The sequence below is a fragment of the Phoca vitulina genome, unplaced genomic scaffold, assembly GCF_004348235.1.
Source record: "Phoca vitulina isolate PV1807 unplaced genomic scaffold, GSC_HSeal_1.0 scaffold8, whole genome shotgun sequence".
Taxonomy (NCBI): domain Eukaryota; kingdom Metazoa; phylum Chordata; class Mammalia; order Carnivora; family Phocidae; genus Phoca; species Phoca vitulina.
The window spans coordinates 49,410,528-49,423,266 of record NW_022589711.1 but is presented as its reverse complement, the minus strand read 5'-3'; the positions used below and the strand labels follow the sequence as shown (position 1 = coordinate 49,423,266).

Here is a 12,739-nt window from a genome sequence, read left to right as displayed (position 1 = left end):
TGTGGATCAAAAAGAAAGAGGGATGTCTGAGAAAAATAGATTTTGTCATCTATACATGATGGTAATTCAAGCAAGGGGCATGAGACTTTCAGGGAAATCAAAAGGTCAGAAAAGAATAGGACCAAGAGGGAACCCTGAAAAAGAGGTTGAAAAGATGGACAAAGGAGAGAAGCCCAACATGGACACTGAAAAGAAATACAAGTTAATAGAAGTTAAGAAATAGAAGCTAAATAGAAGTTATTGCAATCTAAAAGTGGTTTGAGATAAATCAAGACAAAAGTATATTTCAAGAAAGAGAGTGTGGTCCACCATTTCAGTGAAACACAATAGTCAAGTTGGTTAAGAATTAAACTGTATCTAATGAGTAAGACCTTAGCATGAGCTATGTCAGTGGAATGGGATAGGAAGACAATACTCATCCTACCGCAAAAAGTGGAGTAAATGGGAGAGAGCTAATGGGAGAAAGGAAATACAGAGCATTCCATTCTTGAAGATTATCGTTAATAAATGAAATGCACTTCATTGAGGTTTATCCGAGGCGCGATTATTGCTAATTGAAAACTTTAACTTCCCACTTACTGAATAGAAACTTAAAAAAAACTTAGTCATTTTCTACTGTTTTGCTAAGTTTTCTAAGTAGTTTTTAATCACTAATTTGTATATGGTTACTTACGTATTTTTTTAAAGAAATAATCTGTGATTGCTAGTCAACAATCTCTGGAGACTCCACTGCTGTTTTGTAAAAGGAGATTCAGACAAACTAATTTCCTGAGCTTTAAAGCTTTCAACTCATGATATATAGGAACACATCAAGTACATGTGAAATAATGTACACTTTGCCTTCACTTTTCATGTCTCTCGAATCCCTTTGGAGACCTATCACATTCAAACTGATTTCAATTTTACATAGGACCAGAAGATCACCAGGCAACTTACCAAATACTGATCTCTAGTTTTAAAAAATAGCATGTAATGCAATTATGAGAACAACACTTCTAGAAATATTTTACATTTGTCAATATGGTATGCCTTAATACCTCTAAGAATCTACTCTAAAGAAATAATCAGAAATGTGGCAAAAGATTTATATACAAAGATGTTATTATCATTTACAATTATTGAAAACTATATTTTCACTATTGCCAGTAAAAACTGGCAACAATATGTCTGATAAGCAGTATTAATTAAATTAACCTAGCAACTCCATAGAATAAAATAAAGCGATTAAAATGCTTTTTACAACATTTAAAAATGGGAGAAAGTATCATGTTAAGTGAAAAGGGGAAGAAATCAGAACCAAAGGTATACACATGTACACACACATATTTATGTGCATACACAGATATACAGACAAGTGAAAAGTCTTCACAAAAGATCATGGCTTAATTTTAGACTCAAAGAAACAGTATTAGTTCTTCTCAGTGTAATCACTCAAAAGTAATGACATGTTTAGTAAGCATTTTTTGAAAACATATAATAAATATACCTGAAGTACATAGTCGAGGGCTATATGTCGAAAACATTTTCTTGTTGCTGTCAGAATGTTCGTGGCTTCTTCAACTTCGTGCTGTTTGTTTCTTTGTACTTGAGCATTTTTTACTAATGCATTTTCTTTTTCTTCACTGACTTTTTCAAATTGCTTCTTGGCATCTTTGAATTTTCTAAGATCTCTAAAAAAATAAAAACAGGAAAACTTCCATAAATCCTACTGTGGGTGATCTACAAACCACACTTTAAGAAATATCACTTGTTTCTTGTTGAGGGAAATTACTGGGCCAAAGGGCATAAATATATTCTTAAAACACACATACATACAATCTTTGGTAAAAGAACTGCATACCTGTAAAGGGTAATGGTTTCCATTTCAGTATTCTGAAACCCTTGACTCATTAATGATCTTAGATAAGTACTTTTGATCTTAGATAAGTACTTTTTTCTACCAGAGAACCAGGCAAAATGACTTGAAGACAAATGATTTTAAAATAATAATAAAGTAGACCTGAGAAAGACTTTAAAGGCTTTGTAAGAAGCCATAAATTTTCATGCATACATTCTATAAGGACATTCTGAACGTTAGTCTATTATTTGGAAAGAATCTGTAAGATATCACTAGCAGGACAATAAATTCTAACCTACTAAACGGCAGTGCACTATGTTCACGAGATGTGCTACTTCTATAATTTATCCTGAATACTGTATCATAACCAACTTTATCTGTAATTTTATATATTCTCAGTCAGGAATTAAAAGAGAAAAACTGAATTATTAATGTGGGAAAGGAAAATGTTCCTACCTGGAAAGTTCAGATGTTTTTATTTCTAGTTCAATTTTATTTCACATATAAAATGGGATGAATGTGACACAAAAGGATCACATGTAGCAAAAAACATGCACTTTTATGATTCATTCTCATATATTCCATTATATTCTCTTCAAAGAAAAACCATATTGAGACTATGGAAAACTTAGTCTCCACTATAATAACTAATAGTATTTCAACCACTTTTGGGATCTGCTTTGATTTTGAAAGGTCATTAAATTATTTTATTTTTTAATCTATAACAATCCTAGTTATATATCCTGAATACAAATTTCATAGTATAAATGATTCACTGAAAGACATGAAGTCTGATTCCCTTATGGAATAATTCAAGAGGAAATGCAATATACACTTCACAAAGCAAAAAAACAAAAACTCCAATATTTTCAATAAATCACAGTCCATAAAATTCTTCTCAAAAGATAACCAACTCCCAGATGTGATCATGAACTTGTTGCTTTTCTTTTCTCTTCACTGCAATTGACTTACTCTTTAACAAAGTTCTGAAGCTGTGCTTTAATTGATCTCTGAGTTTGGTCAAATAGGATCTAAAAGATAAAATGTAACATTAAACAATTAGAAAAATAAATAAAAAATAATTTTCATGTAGGTTGATAAATAATACATCCTTCCACCAGTACTCCAATTCTAATAACACTTATATTTCTTATTGAAGACTACATAAAAAATAAGCATTTAAAAAAGAAACTGAAACTGATTTTCAAGCGAATTTCATCTAAAAAATAAAATTATTTCTAATTACAGGGAAAATCAAATTTGCATTACTATTTAAATAGAATGTTAAAACAATAAAGCAATTTATTTCCTTGACTTTAATCAAGCTTTGAAAAACAACCTGAAAGAGTAACACAAATTCCACTTCATTTACTACAGGAATTTCTTACTTTCACGTATCAAAACACTTGAAGTAAAAACAACTCCAAAACTGCCTTATATCTTAGTTAGAGGTTACTCATTTGGGAAGACCTAGGGATTTAAGTGTTTTACACTCTTAATTTGAGTAAACATTATATAGTCCTTTAGGTTCAATGACTGCTAAGATTAGAAACAAAAATAAAATTTTATTCCTGGTGAAAATATTTTGCCCCACTTAAATAATGCCACATATTAAACTTTAGTAGCTCTATGTGTGGGAAATTTCACTGGGCTTGTCATGAAAATTCTGAGTATTTTAATAATTTACAGATACTCTACATTCAGAGATGAACAGGCACAAAAACCAATATTCAAAACAAAAAAAAAATCCTGTACCCTTCTCATTAAAAACAGTACCAATTTCACTCTCTCTGAAATCTTGCTACTAGCAAAGTCTCATGTTCTTGCCTAAATACTAAACACCAACACCACACACACCCACATAACACACACCACACCTGAATTGAGTACTACAAGATTTAAAAATATGACAATTTACATCCAGAGAGAAAAAATTGTTTTCTGTAGTATGTTAAACCCAAAGTAGTAAATCCAAATTAAGCAGAAGAGAGGAAATAATAAAGATGATCGGAAGTCAGCTAAACAGAAAACAGAGTATCAGTAACCAAAACGCAACAAAAACATAAGCCAGTTCTTTCAGAAGATCTATAAAGTTGATAAACCTCCTGCCAAAGAAAAAATTGTAAAACACGAACTCAGGGGCAACTAGGTGACTCAGTCAGTTAAGCATCCAACTCTTGATTTTGGCTTAGGTCAAGGTCTCAGGGTTGTGAGATCAAGCCTCACATTGGGCTCCACGCTGGGTTTGGAGCCTGCTTGAGATTCTCTCTCTCCCTCTCCCTCTGTCCCTACCCCCAGCTCTAAAAAAAAAAAAAAAGAAGAAAAAAAGAAAAAAAAACTTCAAATACCAAGAAGGAGAGAGATGACAACACCACAGATTCTACAAATATTAAAAAGAATAACCAGGGGAACTGGGGAATAATTCTATGCCTATAAATTTAACAGACAAGATGGGTTAATTCTTTGAAAGACAAAAACTACCAAAGCTCACTCAATAAGAAATCAATAACCTAAACAGAATTAAAGAAATAGAATCTATTAAAAACCTCCCATATCCTATAAAGTTTAAAGCTATACTTACATAAAACTTAGCAATCCCACTCGAGGTACTTGCCCAAGAAAAAAGCAAACTTAGACTTACACCAAAATCTGTATGCAAACATTTATAGCAATTCCGTTCCTAAATGCCAAAAACTGGAAACAATCGAAACGTCCTTGAAGAAATAAACTATGGTACATCCATGCAATGGAATACTACTCAGCAATAAAAAGGAACAACTATTAATACATACAACAACATAGATGAATCTCAATGGATTTAGCTAAGTAAAATAAGTCATATTCAAAAGGCTACAAACTATATGATTCCATTTATATGACATTCAGGAAAAGATAAAACTATAGGGATGAAGAATAAATCAGAAATTTCTAGTGGTCGGGGGTAGAAGGTACTAACAACGGAGTAAAATAAGGGTATTTTTAGGGTTATTGGAACTGTCATGCATCTAGATTGTGGTATGGAGATCCAACTATATGTGTCTGTCAAAATTCATAAAGCTAATTAATAGTATTTATCACAGAATTAGAACAAATAATCCTAAAATTCTATGGAACTACAAAGGCCACAAAGATGCAAAGCAATCTTGCAAAAAAACAAAACTGGAGGCATCACAATCCCAGATTTCAAACTCTACTGCAAAGCTACAGTAATCAAACAGTATGGTACTAGCACAAAAACATACACAGAGAACAATGGAACAGAATAAAGAGCCCAGAAACAAACTCATATTCAACTAATCTACAATAATGGAGGCAAGAATATACAGCAGAGAAAACACAGTCTCTTCAATACACTCTGTTGGGAAAACTGGACTGATACACGCAAAAGAATGAAACTGGACCATTTTCTTATATCATACACAAAAATAAACTCAAAATAGATTAAAGACCTACATGACATCCGAAACCATAAATATCCTAAAAAGAATACATAGGCAGTAAACTCTTGGACATTGGCCTTAGTATTTTTCTGAATCTATCTCCCCAGGCAAGGGAAATAAAGGAAAAATAAACAATTGTGACTATATCAAATTTAAAAGTTTTGCACGGTGAAGGGAACCATGAACAAAATGAAAAGGTAACATACTGAATGGGAGAAGATATTTGCAAATGATATATCTGATAAGGGGTTAATACCTAAAATACATAAAGAATTCATACACAGGGCACCTGGGTGGCTTAGATGGTTAAGTGTCTGCCTTTGGCTCAGGTCATAATCTCGGGGTTCTGGGATCAAGCCCTGCATCAGGCTCCTCACTCAGTGGGGAGTCTGCTTCTCCCTTTCTCTCTCCCTCTGTGACCTCTCTTGCTCTTGCTCTCACTCTCTCTCAAATAAATAAATAAAATCTTAAAAAAAGAACTCATACACAAAACAAACAATCTGGTTTAAAAATTGGCAGAGGACTTGCATAGACATTTTTTCAAAGAAAATATACAGATGGCCAACAAACACATGAAAAGATGCTCAACATCACTCATCATCAGGGAAATGCAAATCAAAACCATAATGAGCTGGGGCGCCTGGGTGGCTCAGTCGTTAAGCATCTGCCTTCGGCTCAGGTCATGATCCCAGGGTCCTGGGATTGAGCCCCACATCGGGCTCCCTGCTCAGCGGGGAGTCTGCTTCTCCCTCTCCCTCTGTTTGTGTTCCCTCTCTCGCTGTGTCTCTCTCTGTCAAATAAATAAATAAAAATCTTTAAAAAAAAAAAAAAAAACCATAATGAGCTATCACCTCACACAAGTCAGAATGGCTAGTATCAAAAAGACAAGAACAAGTGTTGGTGAGGATATAGAAACAAGGGAACCCTCAATATCCCTCATGAACATGGATGCAAAAATTCTTAATACATAACAATGATATGTAATAACAACATATAAAAAGGACAATATATCATAACCAATTAGGACTTATTCTGGGATTGCAAGATTGATTTAACATTCAAAAATCAATGACTATAATTTACCATGTTAACAAACTAAAACAGAAAAACTATACAAAAAAGCATTTGACCAAATCCAACATCCATTCCTGATAAAAATTCTCAGGAACCCAGGAATAGAAGGGGACTTCCTCAAACTAATAAAAGGCACATATGAAAAACCTACAGCTAACATATTCAGTGGTGAAAACCTTCTTTTCTTTTTTTTTTTTTTTTTTGTGGTGAAAGGCTTAATGGCAATGATCAAGAACAAGGCAAGACTGTCTCCTCTCATCACTTCTATTCAACACTGTACTAGAAATCCTAGCAATGCAATCAAGCAAGAAAAATGAAAAAAGGGGAAAATATCAGAAAGGAAGAATATAAAACTATCTTTATCCATAGGTGATATGATTGGCTATATAGATAATACTATGGAATTTACAGAAAAGTCTACTAGAACTAATAAGTGTACTTAGCAGGGCCACAGGAACAAAGTCAATATACATAATTCAATGCTATTTCTATATACCAGTGACAACTAATTAGAAACCGAACTTTACAGTAGCATCAAAAAATAGGAAATGCTGGGGCGCCTGGATGGCTCAGCGGTTAAGCATCTGCCTTGGGCTCATGAGGGTCATGATCCCAGGATCCTGGGATCAAGCCCCACATCAGGCTCCTTGGTCAGCAGAGAGCCTGCTGCTTCTCCCTCTCCCTCTGCTGCTCCCCTTGCTTGTGCTCTCTGTCTGTCTCTCTCTCTGTCAAATAAATAAATAAAATCTTTTTTTTTTTTTTTAAAGATTTTATTTATTTATTTGAGAGAGAGAGAGCACAAGAGGGGGGAGCGGGAGAGGGAGAAGCAGACTCCCTGCTGAGCAGGGAGCCCGATGCGGGACTCGATCCTGGGACTCCAGGATCATGACCTGAGCCGAAGGCAGTCACTTAACCAACTGAGCCACCCAGGCGCCCAATAAATAAAATCTTAAAAAAAAATAGGAAATGCTTAGGGATACAGTTGACAAAAGATATGTAAGACTTGTACAGTGAAGACTACAAAACATTACCAAGAGAAATAAAGAAAACTTAAATAAATGGAGAGATATACTGTGTTCATGGATTCGAAGACTCAATATTAGGATGATGTCAATTCTCACCAAATTGATCTATACCTTCAATGCAATCCCACTCTAAATCCCAGTAAGATTTTCTGTAGAAGCTGGAAATCTGATTCAAAAATTTATGTGAAAATGTAAAAGACCTAGAATAGCCAAACCAATTTTGAAAAAAAGGAACAAAGCTGGAATAGCTACACTACCTGACTTCAAGGCTTACTATGAAAGCTGCAGTAATCAAGGCTATTGTGCTATTAGAATAAAGATAAGCAAAAAGATCAGTGAAACAAAATAGAGCCCAAAAATGACCCACACATTTTTTTAGACAGTGTGGCGCTGGTGGTATACTGGTGAGCATAGCCGCCTTCCAAAAGTTGCCAAAATGGGAAAGAGAAATTTTTTGAGCAAATGGTATTAGAACAAACAACTGAAGAGCCATATGCTGAAAAAAAATAAACCTTGACCCTTACCATGCAAACATACAGAAAATTTAACTCAGAATGGATCACAAATCTAAACACAGAATAAACTGGCAAACATTTCTTGGTAAAACACAAAAAGAAAACTATAAAAGAAAACAATCAATAAACTGACAATCAAAATTAAAAACTACTGCTCTTCAAAAGATACGGTTATAAAAGTGAAAAAGACAAGCCAAAGCCTGGAAGAAAATATATGCAAAACATTTATCTGACAAAAAACATATCTGGAATACAGAAAGAACTCTTACAACTAAATAAGATTTTAAAAATCCAAAAATTTTTAATGGCAAAAGATCTGACATTTCATCAAGAAGATACATTAATGGAAAATAAACACACAAAAAAAGATGCTCAGCATCTCTAGTTATTAAGAAAATGCAAATTAAAACCATGATAAATTTAAAAAGAGTGACCATACCAAGTGTGTTGATTGTGTGAAGCAACTAGAACTCTCATACATGGCTGCTGTAAAATATATAGTCAACTTTGGGAAACAATTTCCAAATTCTGGGAGGTTTTCTTTAATTTCTTAGAAGTTAAAATTTTTTTAAAATTTAACATAGGAAAGAATATTAATATTATTATTATAAACAACAATAAGTTATTTTCTCTTCCCTTAATTTTTCTTACCAATGTTTTGTAGTCTTCACTATACAAATAGTTTTATAAAAAGTTAAACATAATCCTACCTTATAAATTAGCCATTCTACTATTTACACTAAAGAAATAAATGCATATACCTATATAAACTTTTACATATATTTTTATAAGCAGCTTTATTTATAATAGCCAAAACCCAAAAACAACTCAAACAACTTTAAACTATGTCCACAAATTCTTTAACACTCCTCCCTTCAAAAGTGGAGTCTGATGCTTCTTACCTTGAGAATAAGCTGGTTATAGTGCCTTACTTCTAACACATGGTAATATGGAAGAAGTGAAAATGTGTGACTTCTAAGACTAAGTCATGAAAAGTATTGCAGCTTTCTCTTTGCCCTTGCTCTTGGATAGCTTGTTTAGGGAGTAACCACATTCTATGTAGTAAGGACACTCAAGCAGCCCAGGGAGGAGGCTCCTTGGGAGGAACTGAGGCCTGCCTGGATCCAACAGCCATGTACATGGCCCTATCTTGGAACTGGATCCTCCAGCCCCAGTAAAGCTTTCAACTGACTGTGGCCCAGCCAACACCTTAACAGCAATCTCATAGAAGACTGAGCCAGAACAACCCAGCTATGTCTCTTTAAAAAATTCCTGGCCCAGAAACCATGATAATAAATGTTTATTGTTTTAAGCCACTCTATTTTGGGGTAATCCACTATACAGCAATAGATAACTAAGACATCCATCAACAGGTGAATGGATAAATTATGGCATATCCATACAGTGTAACAGTATTAAGCAATAAAAAAATGAATGAATTATTGATAAGCACAACACTATTGAGTCTCAAAATAATTACACTGATTCTATTTACATGTAAGTATAGAAAATTCAAACTAATCAATAATGATAGAAAGCAGATCAGTGAATGACTAGAAATGAGGCGGCAGCAAACAATTATAAAGCGGCATAGGAAACCTTTTGGGGTGTGACTGTTACTATGTTCATTCAGTGACAGTTTACATGGAGGTTTACATATCTCAACATTTCCAAAATTGTACACTTTAATATGCTGGCTATATTATTCCTCAGTAATGCTGTTTAAAAAAATCAATATATTCCAGAGGAAAAAAACACAATGTTTTCCTGTGTAGCATTGTCATTGTTTTAAAACTATAAAAACATTACTATCTACATCCCCCAAGACACAGCATTACCTAAACTAAATTTTATATACATTTGAATGGATAAGAAGTATTTTAGGAAACTGCCAATTATCTAGGCAACATATTTTCAACACCTCCATTACAGTGAAAAGTATGTTGTTAATGCAAAAGTAACTGAGTGAAGAACTGTCTGTCTCCTACCTGCCAACTGCATGCCACCCGGACAACCTACCAGCTAACTACTGCTGTTTCCTGTGCGAACTGCTCCAGAGTTGCCTCAGTTAGTCCCATTTCTTAAATCACTAATCTATACTCGGCCTGAGGCAGAATTCACAGCATTCCTCTTCATATGCTAAAAGTAAAAAGCTCTATAAGCCTTGAAAGAATCAGAGGGTGAAATAAAAGTAGCCTTGTCAATGTTCCTGGAAGCCAGGTACCAAATGAACTTTGTAAGACTCTTTCCTAAGTTTTTGTCCTTTATCTGATTTCCCCATTTTCCTTGTGTTGTGTTCTACCATCTTCACTAATTGGGGATTCTGATCCAGATCTTACCCAAAGTGCTCAGTAATCACCCAAAAACTTCACTTAGGTTTTAGACCAAAAAAATTGTTTTATCCTCAGAATTGAGTACACCTCGGGTCTTGTCTTTTGTTTCTACACCACAAAACCTGGAATGGTATAATAAAGCCACAATGAGACATTGGGGGGGTGAGGGAAGCTACCACATAAAAGCTAAGGTTCAATTCCATTTCTGGACATTAACAGTATTATTCTTAGCGACATATATATGTAACAAATAACCAACAATGTATCATTTGACCTATCTGCTAATTATAAAAGGATCTAACTTGAGTGCATAGATAATATATAGCTGTTTAAAACTGGGTGGCTCAGTCAGTTAAGCAGCAGACTCTTGATTTCAGCTCAGATCATGATCTCAGGATTGTGGGATTGAGCCCCATGTTGGGCTCCACACTCAGTGGGGAGTCTGCTCGAGGATTCTCTCTCTCCCCCTCCCTCTGGCCTCCCCACTCACCCTCTGTCACTCTCTCTCTAAAATCAATCAACCAATCAATCTTTAAAACCAATGGCTTACACTCAGGTTTATTTCCCATTCATGTCTGGACCTGGTTAAAGCAACACTATCTCACCTGCTTTCAGGAAAGGATGAAAGCTGAGATGCACTTTACACATGGCAAAGAGTACTCTAGGAAGGTTAGAAGAAGACAGGCTACACATCCATAGTTGGCACTGAAAGTTTCCAGTTCTTACCATTTAGGTCCCATTGGTTCAAAGTATAAATTTTGTAAAGTCTTCGTCTTCCATTTAAATTTTATTCAACCACCACAGCACTCTCTTCTATAATTCTACAGGACAAAATCATCCCTGTGCTTTCCAAAATCTATAGAAGAGTACAGGGCTATGGCTGTGGACTCACTGAATCTTTTTTGGTTTAAGATTTATTTTATTTATTTATTTGAAAGAAAAAGTGTGAGCGAGCAGAGGGGAGGGACAGTAGGAGAGGGAGAGAGTCTCAGGTAGACTCCCCGCTCAATGTGGAGCCCGACCCCTGGCTCGATCCCACAACCCTGAGCCAAAATCAAGAGTCAGACGCTTAACTGACTGGGCCACCCAGGCGCCCCTGGACTCACTGAATCTTTTCATTAATCTCACTAGACCTGTAAATAGGCCAATAATAAATCAAGTGGTCTCTTCTTTGCTATCATCAGGAACAGGTCCCAATATTCAAATGATTTTTTATCATTTGTTCCTCTTTTTCTACATTCTCTGCTTGTCCTAGCCTATCCATTTCTCTAAATTCTTCTTTCTCCCTTCATTCCTCTACAGCAGTGATTCTTTGCTAGCTTATCATGGGGAAAGCTAACAGAAAATACCAAGGTCCAAACTTGTTGAAGAAAGATAGAATCCCTGGGGCGCCTGGGTGGCTCAGTCCATTGAGCATCCAACTCTTGATTTCAGCTCAGGTCATGATCTCAGATAGGGGAATCGAGCCCCACCTCCAGCTCCATGCCTAACACTGTCTGTTTAAGATTCTCTCCCTCTCCCTCTGCCCTCCCTCCCCACCCTCCACCCCCCGCTCGCACATGCAAACATGCTCTCTCTCTATCTCTCAAAAAAAAAGAAAAAAGAATACTTCCGTATTTTTATTAAGTTTGCTAAGTGATTCTATTACTTAAAGATTGAAACAAACTGCTCTAACTCAAGGGTTCTTAAATTGGTTGCACATTAGAATAACCTGGGGAACTTTTAAATACCCTGATAATCAGAAACACTGGTGAGACTCAGGAATCAGTATATTTAAAGTTCCCCAGGTGTAAACCAGCATTATGCGTACCACCTGGTTGCTTGTTAGAAAAGAAGAATTTCCAAAACCACTCCAGACTTACAGAATCAGTCTGCATTTACCAAGATTTCCAAGTAGTTTGTTTGGGGGAAGCAATGCACTATTTCAAACTAGGCTGCACACTGGAATGACCTGGGGACCTTTGAAAATTACTGATGCCTGGTTCCTACTTCCAGAGATTCTGATTTTAGCTAGTCTGGGTTGCAGCTTTGGTTCATCCACTACCACTCCACTGAGAAAAATTCACCAAGGTAACTAGTCTTTAAATCACTTTCACTAAAGCAGAAAAAAGGTCTCTCTTCAGTGGGTGTCATGACAGATAGAGTCCCTGGAAGTGGACAAAAATAAAGGAGTCCTTTAGAGCAGAGCACAGCACATTTTTTCTGTAAAAGACTAGACAGTATTTTAGGCTTGTGGGTCATGTGGTCTTTGTCACAACTACTCTCTTTGTAGTAGCCATAGACAATACAGAAACGAATGTGTTCCAGTGAAACTTTATATGCAAAAGGGGGGTGATGGGCTAGATCTGACCTTCAAACCAGAGTCTGCCAACCCCTGCTCTAGAACAGCGGTTCTCAAACTTTATAGTACCTCAGAACTGCCTAGAAGGCTTGTTCAAACACAGATGGCTGGCTCCCAGCCTCAGAATGCCGATTCAGTAGATCTGGGTGAACTCTGAGAAGTTCTAACAAGTCC

The 12,739-nt window shown here is 35.6% G+C and overlaps 1 protein-coding gene across 13 annotated transcripts in view; it reads right to left on the bottom strand.

Moving 5' to 3' along the window:
* The window catches only part of ACAP2 (ArfGAP with coiled-coil, ankyrin repeat and PH domains 2), a 137,028-nt gene that overhangs the window by 61,024 nt on the left and 63,265 nt on the right, over positions 1-12,739 (bottom strand). For all 13 annotated transcript variants that reach the window (XR_004299806.1, XR_004299807.1, XM_032406873.1 and 10 more), the window contains 2 exons: positions 2,810-2,868; positions 1,487-1,670 (listed from right to left, as the gene is read on the bottom strand). Coding sequence is in view for 11 of the 13 variants with exons in the window: in XM_032406873.1 (XP_032262764.1) it covers positions 1,487-1,670; positions 2,810-2,868 (243 nt within the window). In the remaining 2 variants the exon portion in view is untranslated. The remainder of the gene's footprint in view (positions 1-1,486; positions 1,671-2,809; positions 2,869-12,739) is intronic.